Raw genomic sequence first — 24328 nt, 5'->3', positions numbered from 1 at the left:
AACAATAGTGTAGCTGTCAGTGCTGAAAATCGAAAATCTAATTGGATCATGGATATTCGAGAATCGGGATGCCCTCAGTGATATGGATGTATTGACTAAGTATGTAAAGGCAAGAATACAAACAGGTAGAGCAACAATGGCATCACTTTTCTGTGATGGTGCCTTTAACAGCAGAAAAGATAGCACTTAATCCACATCAGGATCCAATAATGATATAAGATATATAGTCTCATATCACAGTTCACAATATAATATTGATACTGTACATTGGCCTGGTGGAGCCCAAAGGCAGATAACACATTGTGATTATTTGCTCTCTATGTTTGCGCCACTGTTTGTTTACTGTATGTGTGTGTGTGTGTGTGTGTAGCAGGTGAAAAGGTTAGCGTCCTGCATGAATTGGCTTAAATCATAAGGACAGATGGTAGCTTGCTCCATTAGCTCTCCTAAATGAGCCTAAGTGAGGCCTTTCCTGGAAGCCTCGCAGCCGCTGTTGACCTCCCTGGCCACTGCGCAGCCACCACTCTGCCTCTGTCAGCTGCCCCACCGGTCAACACCTTTCAGTATACAGCTGCCAAAACAGACATGGCATCTGCTCACCTCTGGGGAAATGGCAGCCATCGACGTGTCCTTCCCAGTCACGGGCTCGGATGGATAGGTTACCTCTTTGTCCTTTGGCAGCGGCAGCAGCAGCTACAGCTTGAGCAGCTGTAACAATATCATCCTCTCATTTGTGGATGAGGCGTCCCCCCCCCCCCCTTTGTTATTTTCCGCTTAACCGATCAAGTAAAATGATATGTCCGATGCATACCATAGGACTGGGGACAGCTCTAATATGTCAGTGACGCAGCGCTCCAGTGAGTGCTGGGCGGATGGAGGGAGGGAGTTAGCCTCACGTCTGTTTTCAATTAGCTGATGAAATGTACAACATGGGAGCTGCTCTGTCGTATTCCACTCCGGTCCTCCCGTGGATCCAGCGGAGCAAATTGGCAAATCTTTGCTGCGAGAGGTGAACTTTGACTTCAGACAGTGACAAATAATCGCAGTGACCTAAATAATGGATCCTGAGTGTGCAGAGAAGCGAGGGAGAGGAGGGGTGACGAGGAGTGTCCAGACTAGTGTCCCCCCCCTCCACCCACCACCCCGGCTCTGAGCTCCCAAAATGTAGTGCTTACATATCCAGATTGGGGCTATCTTACAATGCTTCTAAAGCCGAGCTTTAGTGCTGCTCCAAATATAGCACTCGCTCTAGGCTTGTTTTCCTCCCATTCCCCTTGTTCGTCACGTGCAGCTAAACTTAACCATATAGCCCACTGTGGCTTTTATTGTCTTCCCACAAGTTGTTAAATGCTTCTTTGAAACACCACCGGGGTATTGAATTGCATTTAATAAAAGTCAGGGGTGCAGTACTTTATGGTGCATGAGGTAGACAGTATTAGAAGTTTTCATCGGTCTCACACTGTTGTGAAGCATCCATCATCAGGGAGAGCCCGGGCGACTGCGATACATTCCACTTCCTGTGGTCATACACCTAGTCAGCTCTATTTTCAACCTAATGGACATAAAAAATTGCAGATTGCAGCAAAATGGACTTGGCAGCACAAAAGCTTATTAAGTATTGATCCGCTGAGGTCAGTGCCCATGTCCAGCCACTCCAACAATGCGAGAGGAGTTCGTTCACGCGCTTGCCAGCCGCAAATTGAGATTAGACCACATAAATAACTGGGGAAATTGAGGAGCATTTTGTGCGAGAGAGCTGCGCCCACAGTCGCACGATGTGCCAGCAAAAGAGGTAGGAGGAAAGGGGGTTGTTTATACGTGCACCGTGGGCTTTAAGGCTGTTTATATCATAGCACGCCCCATCTGTCCAAACTCCAGCAGTGCTTACTGTAGCTGATATCATATCATAGCATACCAAAGCCCGACAGGAGAGCTTTAAGTTGATCAGCAGCAGGCGAGGCTGTCTTCTACAGTGTTTTAATGAATACGGCTCATCTTGTTTCTCACCGCACCATCTGTCAGGCGTGCAGGGTAGAACAGAGCTCGAACTCAGCGAAGAACAGCCTTCCACTGTGTTGTCTATACTGCGGTGCCTGTACCTTGACTGGAGATCCCTCTGATGAATATTTTCCGCTCTTATTCACAAAGCCCCGCCAACAAAAACACCGTGATGCCACACAGACCGAGAAATAAGCTCAGCCCTGGGACAAAGGCTGAGCGAATAACAGAGGAATGGGGAAAATTTTCTGTGCAGGAGAGGAAGGAAAGTTTTCTTTGTGAGGGGGAAACCAAATTTGATATCTGTCAAAGCAAATATAATATCTCTAACCGGATTTGGAGTTGTTTGCTTTCGATGGGAAGAAAAACAACTCCAAATTGCTGACTTTACCACTTTGAAACTGAGCAATCGTTTTTCTCCTCAGTCCTCAGACACATGTTAGCGAAAAAATGGGCTTCAGCAAAGTGTTTGGTGGCAACGGCATTAAAGGAAGTGTTTCATTTCAAAGCGCGTGTCTCAACATGTCCAAGGATTCACTCTCCCCTGTCCTCCATCTGAACATGTTTTCTCAGCGTGGGGGGGACGGAGGGTTTATTCGAGGCTGCGCTGCACACACGCACTTCACCCACACACAGTAACCTTGCCGATAAGTTCTCCAAAAGGAGTTAACTCGGACATCTCTTTGCCGCATTCTTCTCTGGAGTGTCAGGTTTGGACGCCCCTCGCGCAGAACGATGTGCAGACACATCTCGGCCTTGTTTAGGTTTTCTGCCAGATGTAGGGAGGATCTGAGAGGTCACCCCCCGAGCCCCGTTTCACTGACACGTGTTATCTGGTGCAAAACAGACCATTCGACATTTGGACCTTGTTCAGTCCGAACACATTAAAGGGAGGAGAAATGTCTCGGAATTTGCTTTTTTCGAAGCCGAATGTAACTAAACGGTTTAACACCATACGAGCGTCTGGAGATTATTCTGCTGAAGTCAGGCTGAAGTCTCTAAGATGCATTGCTGTAATTAACATTTTAAATGGGGACCATCCTTTCCAAAATGATGAATTGGTTTTTAATTAAAAAAAAGAAAGAAAGTAAAAAAAAAAAAAAAAAAAAAAAACTTCCAACCAATGACAGTCTGTTTTCTTTGTGTGTGTGAGAAAGAGAGAGAGAGAGAGAGAGAGAGAGAGAGAGAGAGTTTGAAAGTATTCTGCTTGTCACTCTTTCCACTCGGTCACGTGTCTGGCTGTGGGATTTTTTTTTTTACGAAAGGTGGAAAGAATTAAAAGTCAGACTGAACACACTAATGTGTCAGTGTTCTCTTTCACTTTCAATCTGCATATGGTATGCCTTTGTTTTGAAATTTTTTGGAAAGACACCAACCCAAACCCAGCTCAGTGATTTAAGCATTTGTCGTGCGCGATAGTCAAAGTGTTGCATGGGAGTGACAGAATACAGAGCCCTTTTTCTGAGAAGCGCTGTGCTCTCTGGACCGTTTCAGGCTAAATCCGGGAGATTTATGGAGTAGCCGGAGCATCTTGGACAGCTACACCCATGAGTGTAGGTGACGCCACCAGATGCAGCGCTGATAAGATGTGTATAGCACTGTAAGCAGGTTTTACTGACTCTACCTCCCCTGGGGGATGGTGTAATTAGCTTTTTTCTCCATCTCCTCCCTACTTCCTTATTTCGCTGAAGGAAAATGCAGAATGCTTTGGGGGAATTAAAAGTGCTTGTCGCGAAACTAATTTTGGATCTATTTTGGGGATCCGTCAGCGGGATGGCGTCCCTATCGCTCGACGTGACAGCAATGACGAGGCAATGAAAGGGATGCTAATGAAGGCAATAAGAGCGGCATGAGGTGAACATTTACCACGGGGCCCTACATTATTCAGACCTCGGTGGTATTTCATCTTCCGTCTCCCATTCCCATCGGTCCTCCCGCTCTTTTCCCATTTGCCATCCCCCTCCAGGTTCAAGGGATTATTGTGGAAATGATTCCATTCCTTTTTTTTTTTTTTTAGCTTCTCAGGCCTAGAAATCTCTCATCAAAGATGATCATGAACAGGACGGCTCTCTCTTTTGGTGTTTTCATCTCGAGCTCCAGATGACTCACTCCTCCAAAATAGGAAAAAATATATATAAAGTGTTCCACGCTCTGGCTCCATATGCATTTATTTTTTATCAGGGTGACATTTGGTCCCTCAGGCCTCCCAGGCACAGTAGGAAAGAGGCACTAGTATCTTACAGTATATAGGCCACACCTTAGTTCCACACCTGGTGGTAGTAAGATAATCATGTTCCCAAAAAAAAAAAACAATCAAGACAAGAGGAGAAGTCCCTCCCTTTCAGCTGGATCATCAGTTTCGCTCCAAATGTTAAAAATACACTCATCTTAAAAGTATATATAAAGTTAAACATAAACCTTAAATGAACACTGTAAACATGTTTATCTAAATATCCAATGACAAGAGGTACATGACAAACAACACCTCAAAATCATACTCTATATTCAATCCATGTGGGGACAGGGTGGGTGAGGTGGTTCAAGTCGTACGACAGGAATTGTCACAAATATTTGCGCACCGAGGAAGGAATTACCAACAGAACTTCTAGGAGGCTATTGCTAATTATCAGTTAGCTCTTATTTGTTCCCTCCTCATTTCTGGGTAATGACTCTGTGAACCTCATTGTAAAGTGCCGACAAAACCCTGGTGTCAGCAGAAGGGTGCGCCGGTCGCCCGGGTGTGAGGCGAGCAGGATTATGGGACTTTATCCCATCAAAGAGCCAGCCTCCAGTCAGGGGGGGGGGGGGGGGGGAACAGCTCCTTTGATTTTCACAGAAGCAATATATTCATGAGTTGGACCTTGAAACTACAAGGAGACTAGTGTAGTGTGCCATATGCAAAACATGTGCTTTAATAGTGCATGATAACTTGGTACATTTAAAGAGACTTACCCCTAAAGAAGCTGTAATTAAAAAGGGAGCTGTGGCTGTATGAATAAAGGCCTCTCTAGCAGAGCGTCCGTGGGGGTTGTTTTTTTTTCGCAGTTTGCGCTAACACCTGCAGGCGGCCCCCTTGTCTGCGGAGACTTCTGAGGAGTTTTCGGCGTTTCAGGCAAGTCTGCCCTGAAATCCTCATCGGGGAGAGAGGAAAGGGCAGGATGAAACCTCCTATCTGCGGATCTCTGTGCCACATTCGGTGGTATTTATAGTATATGTGTTTGTTGGCATTTCAATAGCCAATTCAGGTCACACAACACTGCTGTACTATTGGCTGGAGCGCGCGCAGCCTTTTAAGCAGCATGCTGAGCTGTGAGTATTAGACTGTTGTCTCATCATCCCTACGCACCTCTCAGCAACTCAGCTAAAAACTATTTATTTGTCAGCAATAAGAATGGGGGAATTGTTTTGATATTTGCCAATGTCAAATTTTCCCAGCAACACGCACGAAGTCCCATATTTTAGAGGAATGGAGGTCGTATCCCAAACATTTCTCCTTCATTTAACCCTGTTCCTTGGTACGGCTGTAAATGATAGAAGATAAACAGTTATTTTACAGACTGGCAGAGTCTGGAGATGATTATTACTTTTGCCTGCTGCAGTGAGGCTGTGCACGATACTCAAATGTGACTCGAGTCTGGGTGCCTGATGACAGATGTATTCCGAATCAAAGGTTTGTGTGCTGAGGCGCTATTTACTGTCAGCGAAAGATAGTCCCTCGCCTCTCCTTCATGCAGACTGGCAGCAGGGGAAGTATCTTTGTGACAGAGCATGTGTTCACATAAAGTATACATCGAGCATACCAGCAGTCACGCATGCACACAAAATGCAGATGTGTTCTATACGTGACGAGCCGTGAGATCTCTTTCTCCTTTTGTGCATCGGCTCACCTGTATCTAAGACCGCCTTTGTGATGGTATAATCCATCCTCCACACCGCCGACTTACAGTAAGGGCTCAAAATAAGGCATTGCACCATCCCTCCGCCCCTCCCTCAGCCCATTTTTCTCTGTCCTTTCACTCCTCTCACCCCTCCCCTCTATCTCTTGCTGTCCCTCTCCCTCCTCAGATCTGCTGCGTTTGAGGACCAGAGGTCATAAGCTTTGGACGTTGCAAAGGCCCCAGCCAGGCCAGCGTGCTGACTGAGGGGATATGGGGCTTGACTTTGGGCAGTGTGAAAGATCCAGGCCTGTCTTGTTTGTCTGTCTGTCCGTCTCACTGGCCACACTATAATAAGATTGCAGGGCTCTGTAAGGCGGATTTACTGGAGCACAACTCCCCCTAGGGCCTTGTCATAGAAATGGGTTCCTCCATATTTCAGCCCAGCCTCTCAGTCCCTCTCTCTCTCTCTCTCTCTCTCTCTCTCTCTCTCTATTCGAGGCGGCTGAAATGTGTCTATCTTTCTCTCTCGCACACTCCCTCCCTCACCCGCTCTAAAACCCCTGGTGTTAGCTCCAACTTTCTTTTGTTAATTATGATACGCTTCTTTCCTTTCTTTTCTGCGGGTAAAAATTGAACCTAGCCTCAAATGGGAGCATGAAGCTGAGCCAGACGGAGCCGAGGAAAGCAGACAAAATGAAAGAGAAAGAGGGATGAGGGATACGGCCTGGGATGTGGCACCAGCTAGCATATTGCGAGCCCTCTCCACATTTATAACCCTGCCTCAAGATGGCAACTTTCACTTTCGCTGGCCTTTATCGCGTGTTCTTATGGAATCTCTTAGAGACACGTGAATGCATGTGCAGCTCCGTGAGCAGGAAGGTTACCGAGGTTTCATCTAATTGAGTTCAGTTTCAGTTCGGTTTTCATTGTTTCTATGTCACCTTGCCTCAGATCGAACGGCAAGGTCACTCGCCCAAATTTAACCGACAAAACAATTTCTCATACCGTTTGCATAGCTGCCGCAGAGATGATTCAGTTGTGTCTCTCAGCCAATGTTGACACAAATGATGGGGTCTTGCGGTCCAACCGTCCCCAGCTGTGCACACTGTGCGGCGAATGAGGCCAATCCAAATGCAAGCGCAAACTCATATCAAGGCGAGCTTATTTTGGGAGCACTGTGTGTCATCCATTCCACGGATACATAAGCTCCTCTGCAAGACCATAAATAAGTGGGTAAAGTGAGGAGCAGCGGTTGTATAGCCAGTCAGTACCCTTTTTGATTCGTCTGCCAAACTTTTTCTGGCAAAAACGGAGACAATTTGGTTCCCATCACAGGCACAGCATATTCTAGTATATTTTACAAAAAAAGTTATGGCAGTTCACTGGCAGTTCAATCCTCATTGTTGGACAATGAAACACATTTTCGACGCCCAGCGATGCTATAGTTAGTTCATTGCTTGAAGGTTCATTTAAAGTCAGCTCGTGGAAAGTCAAGTGTGGAAAAAGCCTGCAATGCCCCAATTTTAGCGGTCACCCTGGCCCTGTCTATCTTCCAGGTGAACTCCCTCATTTACAGAGCCTACAGTTGAAGCGGCGGGCAGTTAAGTAGTAGGTGGGAGGTGAGAAGGGGAGCAGGGAGCTCTTATCAGGCCTGCAACACAGCGCTGGGCTGGGCTGCCGATGACTGTGGGAGCACTGATTACAGAGGCCAGCCTGAGGAGCAGAGGGGAGACGGTGGGCACAGGTCTCCCAGAAGACCCTTATAGCACAACCGATCATTAACTTGCACCATTAGATCCAACCAACTAACTGCACACACACACACACACACACACACACACACAGTCCGACTATTCTCCCTCTTGAATATTCTTCACACTGCAAAGCTGGCTCTCTTTCCTGACTTCCAAGCGATAATCGGCAGGGAGCCCACAAGATGAATGAGCCTGCAAATGCGGCATTAAAAAGTCATAAACGGGGGATACCTTCCGGGTCCAGGGGCCACTCTGTGAGGACGCGTGGCCCTTATTTTTTCTGCTGACTAATGATTTGAAGGGAGCAGGTGGTCCAACAGAGCAGAAGGGCCTCAGCTATTTGTCCTGTCACTCCCGGGCTGCCAAAAACGGACGCACAGTCTCTATGCCAACAGTCAAGTGCTGTCTGTCTCTGCGTCCAACTGGCGAATGCCAATTGGAAACCTTCAGCTTGATTGACAGTGAGAAGCCCCGAGCTCCTCGAGTTTGTAGCGGAAGACTCACAAAGTAGAGACAGACACTTAAACAAAACTTGGAAGAACTGCTGAAGTCCGGCAGATGATGTTATCCATATGGAAGGCGTGGTTTGGTTTGAGGCTTCTCTTCGCCCCTGAGTCCCGCGTCAGCACTGACTCATTGGTTTCACGGCACAGAGCTGACATTTTGATTGGCCCAAAGATCACTTTTGGGGCAGCGTGTTGGCTCCTGGTCGGACCGGGGAGCGAGTGGATGGGCGCCCAGTGAGTGCTGATGCATTCACAGGCCACATTTGGCCGTCTCGTGGAACATCTGACAGCATGTGATTGTGTCTGCTGAGGCACAAAGGCATTCTTTCATTGAACAGCTCTGCCTTGAATAGCTCTACCGCACACATAACACCTGCCATTGAACATAGTCTTTGTTCAAATGTCCCGCACCACCGTGTTTATTTATTCTGCGCAAATAGGAAGGAAATATTGAACCTCCAAGCTATTAAGCAGCACGATAATGAAAAGGAGATCTAACAATATTTACACAACCTACACGTTTCTGCATGATTCCAAATGAGCATCTGCTGGCTGGATAACTTTATTTTAAGCGCTCAGAATCCCTGGGAGCTATTGGCTCGTTCAGCGATTAAATTAAAGGCGGGTAGTTAAGTTAAATGTTGGAGAGCCAAAAATATCTGCCACATTTGAGGGTGTAAGCTTAGTGGTGCTCTGCAGTATTGTACAGCCTTTCTACCAGGTGGAGGGGGTCGGATATCTCGACGGAGCACCACCACCCCTCCCACACACAAACACACACCGACACCATCCACAGCCTGAGCTTCCAGCAAACCCCCGTGACGCCTCTGGCTAATTCCACTCAAGCCCGCCGGGCAGTCCAGCATCCTCCAATAAATTAGCCTTGCTGCTCCCCCGCCGAGACACAGGCCCTGACAGTCTGGCCGGTGCCCAAAGTCACTCACTTGTGCACACACACTCTCCCTGCAACCCAAGCTCTTCTCTGTGACGGTAGACTGTGGATTCTTGGGTATGTGTGTAATTATGATTGCAAGTTACATTCGCAATAGTTGCGGATAGAGTTGAAATCTGTTTTCCATTTTGTCAGGATCATTTGGAAAATGTGGGTAATTCCAGTGACTCCATAGCCGTACTGTATCTCTTCAGTTCTCTCTTCAGCAGATGGGTCCGTGTTCAGACAATATCAAAAGCTGTGTACCTTTCCATCCCAGGCCACAGCTCCCCCGCAGCTGTTTGTGTGAATAAGATTGTGTTTTTGCCCTTGTCAAAAGGGGTTATCGACAAAGATCATCATAATACCTCTCTCTGACCTCTCATGACAAAATCTATTTCCTGAATCAAAAGAAAACCCCATTCCGTCTCTCTGCAGTGTCCGGGTGAGACGTATCTCAGCATCTGTCAGATAGTGATTGGGATTCTGGGTCATATCTCTCGCTGCGTCTTCCCGTCTCAATTTCCTCTATCGGCACGGTTTTGCTTCCTTCCTATCCGCAGCATCTGCCTCTTGTCTCAAGTTTGAATCGAGCCCCTGTCCCCGTCTGACATCTCTCTGCCTCTCTCCTCCCTTTCTTCAGTCCTGTTCAGCCTGCTGACGGCGGGTGCCCAGACGGAGATGAAGAAGGTCGTCGGGGACAATGCCACCTTGCCATGCCACCATCAGTTCCCGTCGTCCGGCTCGCTCGACATCGAGTGGCTACTGCAGAAACCAAACTCGAAACAGAGAGTGGTGAGTTGTGTCACGTTTGTTTTACAGAGTCTCTCGGAAATTGTAAGTTCACTGTATAATGACTGTGATAAAAAAGAAAAGACTTATTGTACTGCAAACTAAAAATGCATATTTAACTGGTCATTACCAACAGTAGCAGCCAGATTTCCATCTTCTTCAGGAGTAAAATAATAATAACCATTAATATGCTAGTGGCACAACATAAGTCCAAGAACAACTTACAAACACAGGTTAAAGGTTTTTTGACCTTTTGCCAGTGAGCTCCTTTTTTTCTTGTCTCTCCCTTTTTAGTTATCTTCCATCTTTACACCATTTAGCCCAAGCCATGCTAGTTGATTTACAGCAGGACTTGTAATAGTTGCACATTAACCCAATGCCCAAACTTACTGTGGCACGTCAAGTTTAGGTGCCTTTTAGTGCCAGCAGACTGTCCCTCAGCTCGTTCTTTAAACCCTTTACTCTAATTTTCTAATTTACATAATTTTCATTTAGTAATTTTTTTTCAAATATCACCTGTAACACAGTGGTAAGGTTTTCTTCCCTTTCCATCTAATTGTCTCATCAGTAGCCTAACTTACATTCACCAGAAGAACAGAAACATTTTAAGCTAGCTAGAAACTGCTATCTTAAGCTAACAGAAGCAGCAGCATTACTGTGCTGTTTCTTCTCAAAACTACTTCAGCAGAGTTTAAGGTTCCCTTGAGATATTTACTGGACACTGCCTGACCAGCACTCTACTGATGTCAGGCGACGCACACATTACTTTAAGCTCCGGGGACGCGCGATGTTTGTGAAGCGTTAGCTTGTGGGACAGAGACAGTCTACGCTGCATATCTGTCACCCTCAAGTGTTCCTGCTTTCTTTGCAAGTTGTGACACTTGTTCTCGCAACGTTTCACTTCAAGAGTGAGTTACAGCCGAGTGTATTGAGCATCTGTTTTGTATTTTCTGCCTCTTCAAATTGTTTACCCGTAAATTAAAGGAAAGAAATGGAAAACAGTTTTATGTTGTGTTATTTTGTACGCAAAATGAGACCTATCCAAATGCATGATTTACGTTGGTACATGTTCTGCTCCACTCTGAACTGATTCAGAAGTGAGAAACTAAGCCAGACACAAACACTGGAGAAAACACATTTAGATATGAAGGTTAACTGCCACCTAAGCTAGCTACTAGCTGGTAGCCATACCCAACGTGACAGATATTTAAGCAGTTTTACCTTTTCCAGCTTGATGTTAGGGTAACATGGAGCTGTATTTGGGTTTTTTTTTTGTTCTGTGACCACCCAATAGCTAGAAACTACACCAAGCATTAAATCCGTTGATGGCAGGTAGCTCTAGACTTTGTGATATCTCCCAGCCTTGAAAAGCAGCACAACTGTTCCGTCCTGAGCAAAGAGTCACTTAAAAAAAAAAAGGCTTTAAAAGGCCTGAACTCGGTTTTGAGTTCTACACCCTCTGAAGACGTTTCGGTATCGTTTCGCTGGTTTTGAACCATCGGCTTTCTTCGCCCAAATTGAACACAGTATCTGATAACAGACAGAGCGTAAAATTTCACCAGCCTTCTGTCGGAAGAAAGAGATTTCCCCCCTCTTTGGAAGCCGTTTGCTCGTTCACTGATGTGTTGGTTAGCACGGGGGAAGCGTCGCACTGATAGAAGAGAAAGGGAGCGTGTGCAGTGGAAACAGAGGGGCCAGGAATGAAAGAAAGGGGGAAAACAAGTGTCTTACGCTTTGATGGTTCGGAGGGGGGCTGCCACATTGCGATGAATATTTAACGGGAAGATAACATTGAAGACGCCATTAATTAAAATCAAACGTCTGAAAATTTGATTAGGAGAGAGACTGCGCCTGTAGCCGAATGAATAAATCATGCTTTTGTTCTGCTGGAAGGCCGTGTTGAGAGGGAAAGAGCATCTTGTCAACATTTAGCCTCTGTTAGCACATGTACAGACTACATGTGTTAAGGACACACGGGGGCCGCCGATGGGGCACGAGAGTTGAACTCTGTGAATCTCGCCAAAGTTTAGATACACTTGAGATGAAAACGTCAAAGCCTGGCCCGTCCTGGTATTCACTGCGCTCACCTGACACTATGAGTTACAGAAAGCCACGTGTGTTACCATAGCGACAGCTGTGGCGCAGACCTGGAAGGGCGTCATTATCCCAAAAAGATGCAAAACAATAAAAATAAGGTGCTTAAAGCCGTAAAATTTCCCAGAAATTATCGTTCTTTATTAGAAAATATACCAGCAGCAGTGTGATAATAGGATGCACTGGATGCTGTTGATTCGCAGTGAAAGAAATGCTAAATTGCGGGCCTCCCAGCGCACAGTTTTGAACTATTTTAGTGGCATTTGTTATCAGGACAATTGTGAGCGACTGAGCTGACTAATGTTCGTTAATAATAGAGTGAGATAGTGGAGAGTGTCTTCACAATGGCAAATATGATGATGTCTGTAATTTTCTCAATTTTATCTTCTTCTGCATGTTACTATTCAGATACGATTCATTAATGGTACATATTATGGAGGACGGTTTGAAAACTAAGCCTGAGGACAGAGGGTGTTGTATGCTGTACAGATCACTAAGCCCCTTGAAGCAAATTTGGTATTCTAGGCAGCATGAATAAAACTTGAACTGCCTCGACATCCAGTAATCCTTAAAAGTACCTTTTTGATCAGAAGATAAGATAATATTTATAATATAATTTATAATTTAATTTTGCTTGTGTCTTATGATATAAGGTTTTAAAAGGAAAATACAAAAAAAAAACAAAAAACTAATATTTCTGTGTTCAGGTGCTGTTAACACTTGATGATAAATGTTTTTTTTGTTTTTTTTACATCTGAAAGTAACCTTGCAAGTCAACAAAACCAAAACAAACATTTTTTACGTAGCAAGAAAAATAATCGGACCGAATGTTTCAACCTGTGACTTTTTTTATTCATACAGCTAGAGAAGGCAGGTACACTCCATATGTGCGTGCAGTATTTAGAGTAAACAAACTGTGAAAACAGCCTCCGGCCATTTTAATAAATTCTTCTTAAATTCCTCACGCTCACCAGTTCAGAGTACAGCCAGACATAACCAGAGGCATGCATACACATGCACACCAAGTGTAGTCTATACTCGTGTATATGTGAGTTATAAATGCCCAGAGTTCACAACAGCAGCAGGAGTGTGTCCGGAGGCAGATGCTTTTAAAAATATGCTCCACTTTGTGTAGGTGCCACGGCCGCGTCACTCTCCGCCCGTAGCAGTGGCACAGTAATGTATGTCTGTTTGCATTCGTAGTGTGTTTTTGAACCTTACATGTTTGCGTGGACACTAGCTTGTGTGTGTAGGTCTGTGCATGTGTGTGCATGTGTAAATGGCCAGTCGTCACCTGTGATCACAGCAGGTGCCCCTGTTTCTTAGGCACTGATGCGCTGTGGCACCGGCATTTAGCAGTCCCCATCTGCGGGCTCTCACTTGCCCTGAGTAATAGGCCACTGTGACAGCTGTGTTTGTTTGTGTTTGTGTATGTGGATGGAGGAAGAGAGAGGAAGAGAGAGGAAGAGAAACAGCCAAAGAGAAACAAGGAGGGGACAGAAATAAGCAAAGACACGAACGGGCAGGGAAGTGAGAATGAAAGCTTTCCGGTGCAGGTTTGCAGACGGTGGATGTCTACAGTGAAAATTCCAAATCACCAGATTCTTACTTTGAAGAACAGTCTTTGCAAACATCAATGAACCGTGTGCTAAATATGAAAAGGAAAAAGAAAAATAGATTGTGTAAGTAGCAAATTGTAACGCAGCTAATTTTATACTTACTTTTGATAAAGATACACTTCACATTTACATTTGTTTTTCTTTCTGGTGCTAGACTTTATATATTATGCGATAAAGGCAAATTCAAAAGTTCTCTGATAAGCAAATTATAAAGAAAAAGATAATATGTAGACAAAAAGGCTTACTGTACCCATACAAATATGTATCTGAATTAAAATATGCGGGCATGTACACCTACATTCTTGCACACATATGTGAACTTTATGCATATTCATGTATACATTAAAACATTATGCATACACGTGCACGTCCTCACTGCAATTAACAGTCCTGCTGTTCTCCCACAGTAACACATCAATTCATAGTGTTAATGAACTTCAGACCACATTTTGTCATTTTAATAATATTACCAGATGTTTTTTTTACTTGTCTAAAAATGACTAATCCCTTGCTACTGACTTAAAAGGTAACTTCACCATCCTTAAACATTAAAATGTGTTCACAGGTAGTAGTCTTCGGTAGTAGTATAAATAAATAATTATCCCCCAGTGATTGCTCTCAGTGACTAATTTGCATTGTGGGTAATGTAGGCAGTTTGAAGAGCATTACACTTATCTTGCATAACACTCCACTGCGGACATTTTTAAAACAAATAATCTAAAGCAATACATTCTTCCTCCTCAAAACCTGGTGCCTACAGTACCCACAATGCAACTTAGCCACTCGGTGACAACGCTTCCATGTGTAAAGTTGGTTATCCTTGACCCAGGCCATGTAATTCACTCTTGTCTATAAACACAATGATTCAGTGCATATGTAAAATGTGAAATGACTAAAATGTATGTATTATTCATTCATTAATCATCATCCATGTGTCACGACGCTATCCAGTTAGCCAAATAACATGCTAATATATACACATGATAATTTTTTGATAGAGCAAGCACTATACGCTGACAGCAGCATAATGCACACAAGAGTTATGGCTGTTTATTCTCAACAGGCCATGCTACAAAAAGTTGGGTAACACACCATGAAACCAAAGAAGAACTTTTGTGGCTTGTGATTGGGTGAAACTAAAGTCGTATACAGGAAGGTTTGCTTAAATGTTCATTGAAATCTGTTAAAGGGTACCTCCACCAATTTTTCACATCAATTTGTGGGAGCACCACTGCATGTCATCTGATAAATATTCTACAGTGATGTCACTCATTGGTTAAAGTTGCATTGTGGGTAATGTAGGCTCATGTTTTAAAAGGGAAAGACAGTGTGGAAAAACAAATTTAAAACAGAATTTATCTGCCTCTTCTGTATTGATTTTGATTTGTTGATTTGTTTTTAAACTGTCCATAATGAGTTGCTTTCAAACCCCGTCGCTTACATTACCCACATGCCACTGAAATCAGTGAGAGTGTCAATTTGAGTAATGTTTTAGATTTTCTGCTAAATAAAAAGGGAGAAAGAAATTGAAAACAGAACACATTTCTTGTTTCACTTAATTTGGACAATGTCAGGTGTAAGACGTTTGTTTAGCTGTCTAGTCTTCGCATCAGTTCCACTGTGGATACTTTAATCTTTTACCTCAACCACAACAATAGATTTTTATTTGGTCAATTTGACGGCTTCTCTTGTAGAAAGAGCAGACGGAGATAACAGCGCCCTCTGATAATCAGCTGAATGAACACTGGTGCAATACTGACATTCCAGCAAATGCATTCATTTGTAAAATATTATTTCCCAAGCGTTAATTAAAAAGCGATTGTTAACAATGTCACCAGCAAGTGCTGGTATTCTGTTTTTCCTCAAGCCTGTGGGCCCAGAGAGGGACTGTGTGGACATGTTTGGGCTTGTACGTTCGCCATCTTAAGAGTTATGTCATTTGAAATGTTAATTGCAGGCTACCAGTGGAATATATCAAGGGTATTACTGCTGGGAAATGGAAATGAAGTTAATCAAATGTGCTGTTGAGTGATATAAAAGCCCTGTATTGGGGATTGGTCCCATTTATTAGATAAATGCCGACATCACCAGCAACTAAAATGTTTGTTTACATTGCCAGGATGAAGGCAAGTTAAGGGAACAGTTCAACCCAAAAATACATATTACTCTTTGTATCTGTAGTGCTTTTTATCCATGTATTTTGTTTTGTCATCAGTTGCAGAATTTGGGCGGTATCGGCCACACGAAGGTCTGCCTTCTCTAGAATACAATCAAACTAGCTGGCAGTGCCCAAAAAAATACATTTGAAAAGCTCAACGGCATTTTCTTTTTCTATAAGTCATGACCAGGTTACTTCAAATAATTAGCAGACCTTGTTGTGAGCACCAGAAACTGTTTCTTTTGTGTTTGAGCTTTCCAAATGCATTTACTTTAGGCCTAGAGCACCACGAGCTGAGTTCCATCTAGTTCCATTAAATTCAAGAGAAGGCAAACTCTCTGTGGCCGATGTCTCCGAAATGCAACAACTCACATGAAAAACAATTTGGATGGCTGAATAGCACTACAGGTAAGAGGTCCCTTAAAAGGGTAGCTGGACAACTGTGATTTCTCTCCCTCTGTGCTATAGAAGGAGGCATCACACAAGAGAGTTTGGTATTTAGGATTTGGTCTCAAAAACACTACAGATGTTACAAATGTTAAGATAAACCTCTGATCTCCTTCTCTTCAATATATCTAGATCATTACCTTCTTTGGGGGCCAGGTGTACACCAATGAGGCGACGGGCAGCGAGGCCAGCCGCCTGTCCTTTGCAGGGGAGTACCTGGGCGGAGACGCCTCCCTGCTGATCAGTGACCTGCTGCTGACCGACTCTGGAGAATACTACTGTAAGGTCAAGACTGGGGGAAAGTACCACTGGAGCCAGGTCAACCTCATTGTGCTGGGTGAGTGTTGTCAGACACATTGCGTTACGCATAAACACACACTCATACACACACACACTGGTTGCATGTCTGCCATCAAGTTATGAAAAGACCCAGACCTATTTGTACATACATACGCGCACAGTCTCTCACACACATAGACCTAATCACTGGATCATTAGCCTGGCACATTTCCTCCGTCATGCTGACTGATCTAATGATTCAATTTGATTCAGACAGTGTGATTTGATTTGGCTCATGCTGTTTGGGTTCGTTCGGATTGGTTTTGTTGATGAGGTGAGACCAGAAACATAGGACTGGGTCTGGAAGAGCATAGAAACTGATTGATTATGTTAGCAACGGAGTTACATGGTCGGCCTTCAAGTTCAATTCTTTATGTTGCGTGTAGCACAGGCTAGTACAGCTGTGTCCTCTGTGAGATCAGCAAGAGAACAGACATTGAGGGACATTCTGTAATGAAATTTAGAAGCTGAAAATGACATTGAAAAAAGGCTGCTGTCATCAATCTAACTCCTGGTAAGCTACTTAGGAAAATTATTTGTGCAAGTCACGTCTTATGTCTTGCAACTATAGAAAAGCCTGTTTTGGCCTCAGAAGCCACAGCAAAGTCGTAATTGGACGTTTTATCCCCTTCGTTTCCTTTTCCTTTTGTTTTTCCTCATTCACCCCAAAATACGGATGGTTATAAATGGCTTAGCAACTAGCTGAGTGGTAATATGTATCTCCGTCTGCATATCTCAAACAGCGAAAAACAACTCTGAAGGACAGACGGCGAAAAGGGGGAGCGGCTGCAACACAAAAGCAAGCCACAAAGTCCGGCGGGAGGAGCGAGATCGTTCTCAATGTCAGAAAAGCAGGCGATTTATTAAAACATCATGGGAGATTAGTTCAACCCGCGGTTATTGGTTTTCTAATGGAACAGTCTGTTAATCCTCTCGCTCTCACTCTCCTCTCTCTTCCATAAAGACATTTCAGTGAGTTAGTGCCTCGATTTTTACAAATTGCCCTCAGCTTTGCGGTGACACTTTCGATTTTGAGGGAGACGAACATTTGCATTTTTTTCTCTCGCTCCCCACGCTAAGATAATAGCTTGGCAGCCGGGCTTGGTAGCTGGCTTGGCATGAGACAGCAGCGTTCGAGTGTATGCGTTTGTGAGCGCGCCAGGGTTTATGCGGTCCTCCAGTGGTTGTGTATGTGTTTATGTGCGAGCTTGCGCGGTAATGCCTGGATGCCCGCACTGTTCTTGTCGCAGAGGATTTGCATGTGCAGATTTCCGACTATGTGTGTTTGGCTGTGCACTTGTTGGGTTTTCTTTTTTTGGTGCGTGCACGTGGGCAAATACAGGTGTGTTTGTGACGCGTGCCAAATGCTCCCGCTGTAGTGAAGGCCTAGCTGACCCTGACAGAGCTGCGAGATGTGCGGACAGACGGAGAAGAGACGAGCTAGACGAACAAAGGGAGAGACACACTTAAGCTCTTCTGCTTTATGTAGCGGCTATCACTTACTCACCACATTTTAGCTCTGCAGAGTTCCTTCCACTGCAACTTTGCTGACAAGCAGCAAAGCCAAATACACAAAAGTGGCTAATATGACAGTGTTAAAAAAGAAAAAAGATACAAAGTAGATGTTTAAATTTAGTTCACCACTGATCTAAAAATATGAGAGGGAGAAAGTGGTGTGCTGTTTTCCCTGCCCGTGTAGCTCTGCAGTGCCTCTCGGCGTGCATCTAAACAGAGCAGCTGTACAGGGCTCAGCAGGCAACTGCTATACTGTACTGTGCCTGCAGCTACTGGACTATGACCAAACCTCTGACCTGTGGAGAACATATTACCACGAGCGATCACAGCCGCCAGCTTTGGGGTCACATTGATCCATTCCCTATGGGACAGTTTGTTTTTTTCTCCCTGTGTGTTTCATCAGCCCTGTGCTACATTCACCTTCTTAAAAAAGATGTAAATGACACCAGCTGTGGATATAGATAGAGAGCCTCAAATATAGTTTATAACGTGTGCCTAACATTTCAACTTTATGCAGCCTAAAAAGCCATTTGCGTTATTATAACCAATTTTTTTACGCCTTTGCTCTCCATTTTATGCAGTGTTGTGTTCTGAGGTTATATGCGTTACTTTTTGGACTGTTCCTGTTTTATGTTATGGCATAACTCATGCTTTAGTGCATTTTCTATTTAAAGAGGAAATCTATTGCAGAATATAATTCAGCTCACTCTCGACACTTCGAGAATAATATCACCACTATCCGATCCATCAACTATGAATGGAAGATGAATTTTATGAACTCATAGAATATTGGTTTGAGCCTTTAAACTTTTATTTTATAATTGCAATAACAGTACAAAATTATTAAATGTGTCTACATTTCATTACACAGGCCACAGTTAGACTACCATATTCATTGTCAATGGAAAAACTACCCAAAAAAAACAAAATGCCATGTAATGTACGATGTTATTTTTGTTTACAATGTACTTGCATCTGTTTTACTTCACACTTAAAACTCAATAGTACACATTTCTGAAACAGACATTAGACCTCTACAATATTTACTGTTCAGCCTGTTTGCTGTTTTATATCATTACAACACAACAGGTAGAAAGCGTTATCTAACTAAAGTATATTTGCACCCTTGTGCTGAAGAACAATGGTTTCCTCGTCTGTCAGTCCTTTCTGTTAATATCTCTCTGATGTCTCCCATGTGCTGCTGCAGTCAAACCCTCCAAGCCCAGGTGCTGGATGGACGGCAAACTCCTGGAGGGCAGCGACGTCAAGCTCAGCTGCAAGTCCAGCGATGGTTCTGAGCCCATCAACTACAAGTGGGAGCGAGTGCTGGACAAAGGCAAGAGCCTGGGCAAACTGCCAAACCTGGCACTGATAGGTAAGGAAGATAATTGGCACTACGCTGACATGCTGACTCATCATTCAAGCCCTCTGCAGAGGAATGCTACGAAGATTCATTTTCATATTAGTGATTTTTATGGGCTGCATTTCTCCGAGGAAGTGCTGAGCACACTGACTCTCCTTCACCTCCTCTCAGCCTCATGCATTCCTACATTTGTCGACAGTGACCACAGCAACGATGCTCTCCAAGTGTCTGATACACCAGATGAATCAACAGTTACAGTGCTTTAGTAAAGGCCACTTAAATAGGCTCAGATTGTCCCAATTAGGCCACTAATTCTGCACGCTTTCTTATCTTCAGACCAGTACCAGTGCTACCATCTACTGCTAAAGACCACATTATGCATGCTACATTTTTTTTTCCCTAGGAAATCAAACAGAACACAGTCCTGTGATTTCTAGTTGTACTCTGTTGGGAGGAGTTATATAAACACAGGGACCCGGGCTGATTTTGTGATCTGACGAAGATGTCTGTGACACTGAAATGTCAGCCTGGCTCAGGTGAATTATACCTGCATGCATGAAGTCGGTGTGAACAGAGTGTTGTCTTGGATTGTGTGTAAAGTGGAGAGAATCAAATGTAATACACAGGACTGGACTGGCAGCTCCCGCTACATTCGGTACCAAATAAAAGATTGGCTTGGTAGTCAGCCCGAGGCGCACTTCATTCACATGGTGTGGATCCTGGCATTCCTCTTGGATCATAACCAGGCGAATCTGCCTCAAAATAACGACAGAGACAGTTTATAGCAGAGAAGCTTATGGTAGGGCAATTCTCCCGACTGTGTATTCTCTAACAAACACCCCCGGGTGCCAACCTCTCTGTCTCAGTTTTCCCTCCAGCGCTCGACTGGCATCCGCGATGACACTTGCGCAGACAAAAACCTTCAAATTAATGACCTCCACCAAACAACACCTGTTCGGTCTAATTAGTTTTCATTGGACGATAACACACAGCGTCAGCAGCCATTATTTATGGGTCTGGTGAAAGGTAATATCACATGGTTGTCATTGGTTGGGATGACTAAATATCCCATGGGGCTGCGGGGCTCCATCGCTCTCTGAGACACGCTCCTGCTACTCTCCCCAAGTCCTCCTCAGTGTGATCTTAAATAAACACTCCATCAATGTCTCGCCCTCCATCCTGTTCCTCCTTCCATCTCTCTGTCTCTCTCTCTCTCTCTCTCTCTCTTTCTCTCTCTCTCCCTCTCTCTCTCCATAATATACATTTCAATTGTGTCTCCTGTCCTGCAGACGTAATTGACTTGAGGACAAAACAATATACAGCGGACACTTGCACACAAATAGCTGACCGCTGTTTTATTTCCCCCAGATCTCAAGAACCCAGAGATCGTGACCCTGAGGAATCTCACCATGGACAGCACAGGGGTCTACAGGTGCACGGCGAGCAATGACGTGGGAGAGGAGAACTGCACCATTGAGGTCACAATGCAGCGTGAGTTTTTGGGTGGCGAGGGAGAGGCGATCTCGCGGCGCTCGCCTCACACCAAACTGCCACTCTGATTGATGGTTATTGTTTCACACTGCAGCTGGAAATACATTTATCCCCCTCCCTGCCTTCCCACTCTCCACCCCCCCTCCGGTGCTAGACACTACAGGGACTGCACTAAACTTAAACTTGGTGGCTACTGGTCGCCACCTCTGCCCCATCCTTTATGTTTCACTGTCAGGCTAATACATTTCCTGAGAGGCCCATAGCAGTAGGGGTCATGTGTGCCAAGAATCACACATATAGCAGCTCAGCAGTTTGGTGTGAAATTGAATTTGAAGCTCCGTGGCACGACTGTAGGTAGACTGCAGAAGTTATGTCCAGTGTGCATGGATCTTAAGTATTAGTGGAATTTGAGATTAAAAAATGAAAACTGTGAATAATACCTGACAGTAAGCGACTCCAGCTCTCATCACTCATTACTCCCATCTTTTTTACTTCCACAGATGTGAGGGATGTAGGTATGGTGGCAGGTGCCGTGGTGGGAATATCCCTGGGTGTCCTCATTGTCATATTAATCATCTGGCTCGTCTTCCGGAAGAAAGAGAAGAAGAAGTACGAGGAGGAGGAGACTCCGAATGAGATCAGGTTTGCTCATCTACTCTTTCTTCTTTTTCTTTTTTTTTTTCACTAAATGCTACAGTTGTGTGGACATGTGGGGTAATGAGGGCAGATAGTCGCGCGTGTTCTTTCTTTTCTGTATCTCCGTGGGGCTGTTGCTTTGTTAGCATAGCTGCACTTTTAATGAGTTCAAATCAGTTGCAAGTCTTGTAGAATACACCTGCCACTACACTTGTTCTGCAGATAAACACGGGCGCAGCTCTAAGTATGAACTTAATGTCTTATTGTATAATTACATGCATCTGAACAATGTGATATCCGCCTTATCATGTTTCTGATTATTTTTGACTCAGAAGGGAAATTTACATAAGCCATGTATTATAATCTGACGCATTAGGCTATCTCACACTAATACATTGTTCTCCGGTAACAGAGGCAGAGGCATGTGGGGTGCAATGCGAAAGGAAAAAGATATCTTACAACAATATAAATATAGGTTGGGCCACCTGGGGCCGTGGGCAGCGCACCTGGAGACGTGGGTGCTGCAGCATGCATACATCCCAGAAGTGTGATCTTCGTAGGAGATGATATACATACATACTTGTATGCAAAGTTGGCAGATGAGTCATAATAAAAGGTTTGGAGGTTCGCGGTGTCTTTACAGTACCCAAGGTTGAATTTGTTGTCCAGATGGGAGATTTACCATCTGTGGGCTAAAAACAAGACATCACAGCGGCACAGATTCAAAGAACACCAAAAGAAAATACATCGCAGCAAGTACCATCACTACATCATAAATAGTCTGAAAGTATAGGAGGTCATAAAAAAGTGCTTCTACACACACACACACTCACTCAAAACCTTAAAGTGTCATGCATAGGTAAAGTCAGTGATGTTATCTAACTAAGTACATTTACTTGGACTGGACTGAAGTTTCAAATTTGAGTATTTACAATTTCTGCTACTTTATACCTCCACTCCACTCCATTTGGGAAAGCACTAAATTGAATTTATACATTTAGTTTATAGTTACTCTGGAGATTTCATGCTGTTTAAATTGTAAAAAAGTTTAAATTTGCTTTTTACTTTACTATCAGATCCGATAATCAGCCGGGCGGGAAATCAGTTGACCCATAGTATATAAGTATATAAATATATTTAAATATATTTATAATTTACTTACTTTTGATAGTTAAGCACATTTATTGCTAATAAATTACTTTTGATAGCTAAATACATTATTTTCCTCAAGTCCTATTTGTATGGGTGACTTTCACTTTCACCAAAGTAATATTTTAACATGATATCTTTACTTTTATGACACTGGGTAAAGTGTATAATCTTATGCTACCCTTGTCTAGTAGCACAGTAGCCGCAGGTACAATAGCATCTCTGTAGGTCCTTTAAGTATTTTATAGCATATGAACCCAGTTTGAAAATTAGACATGAATTTGTAAAAATAGAAAAATTCACATTATTAAATGTGCTATGCCTAACCTTACTGTAACTGTAAACATATACGGTTCAATGCAACAGTGCTTTCTGACTCTGCTTAGCAATTGCTTAACAATACTATATAGCAAATAACAGCTTGATAGATGATAGGTGATGATAGATGATAGATGATAGATAGAATGATGGAAAATAAATAATAGATAAAAACGTTGAAATGAATCACAAGTAAGCTGATTTCATTGTACGCCTGATTTACAGCAGTTGTTGTTCAGCTGAACGTGGGCTGTTTTGGAGCTCCAGCACTGATTTTAACACACGGCGGTGCATTAACCAGCGTGTGTGTGTGTTACAGTAATAAACACCAGTTCAACTGAAACCACTCTAAACCACGGGTACAGCGGTCAAGTCAAATGCTAGGTGACACAGCCAGCAGCCCCCTGTGCGCTTGGATGTGTTTGCTCTCCGCCTCTGAGCCTGCCTATGCCTGTGTGTCTAAAAATAAAAACAACTACAAGGTCAAGTGTTCATCGATTATCTTTTAAGAGCCTCCTTTTTTCACCTCTGTGTGTGTGTGTGTGTGTGTGTCTGCTTGGCATCAGAGCAGAGGGACCACACTGTTTATTCGCTTGGTCTGAAGCCTGCGTGCATCGGAGGACCCCACGGACCGTTAATGACACTTGTAGAGAAGCAACAGCGTTTTTTTGTGACAGACTGGAGTCGGTGTAGGTGCATATCTACCGATGTAAGGATGAATAATGTAGCGTGGTTGAGGGGCAGCTTCAAGTAAATAATGTAGATGCGATGAAGTGTTTTCTGTTTTTATGCCATGTTAAGAGTCTGAGCCACTCCACTAATGTGCTCGAGCAGGCCACGGCAGTTTTAGTGACGCACGTCTCCTGGGAATGGATTTAGAAGCAACATCTCTGCTATTTCAAATTTTCATTTTTCTTCCAAGAATTATAGAAGCTTCTGTGGTGTGTATGAGAAGGCAGCCGGCCATGAGAGGTGTTCTGTTTCTGACTTTCTGCAGAGAATCATCAGCCTGATATCGAGGGGCTGATATTACCTAGTGATTTCACAACCTGCACACCCTGGTGACCTGGTGACCTGGTGACGTGATTTATGATAACTGCAAAGATCCACCGCAATTTCAATACCACCTACAATCACAGCATAAATTGTTTTAGTTTGGGTGAATAATGCTACAGTCAAGTTGTTTTTGCAGTGCAATTTCTTTTCTTTTGGGCTGTTTTCTAATTTTTTTTTTTATTTTCCTTCGGTGCTGAAAGTTTTCATTGTGTTCTCAGCAAAAACTTCTTTTTTTTTCCCTTCAACAATTGTATCTGGGGAACAAGTGATTTCAGCAGATTTCA

General features: G+C 43.8%; 1 protein-coding gene across 1 annotated transcript in view; it reads left to right on the top strand.

The window, feature by feature from the left end:
- clmpb (CXADR like membrane protein b) overlaps positions 1–24328 on the top strand; it is a 75087-nt gene that overhangs the window by 45047 nt on the left and 5712 nt on the right. Inside the window, exons 2-6 of the mRNA XM_030394009.1 lie at positions 9711–9862; positions 16310–16514; positions 19239–19406; positions 20763–20885; positions 21386–21527. Coding sequence (XP_030249869.1) covers positions 9711–9862; positions 16310–16514; positions 19239–19406; positions 20763–20885; positions 21386–21527 — 790 coding nt within the window. The remainder of the gene's footprint in view (positions 1–9710; positions 9863–16309; positions 16515–19238; positions 19407–20762; positions 20886–21385; positions 21528–24328) is intronic.

The sequence above is a fragment of the Sparus aurata genome, chromosome 2 (assembly GCF_900880675.1).
Source record: "Sparus aurata chromosome 2, fSpaAur1.1, whole genome shotgun sequence".
In the NCBI taxonomy this organism is placed as follows: Eukaryota; Metazoa; Chordata; class Actinopteri; order Spariformes; family Sparidae; genus Sparus; species Sparus aurata.
The sequence above is the reverse complement of the archived record's forward strand: the minus strand, read 5'-3'. Positions and strand labels throughout refer to the sequence as shown.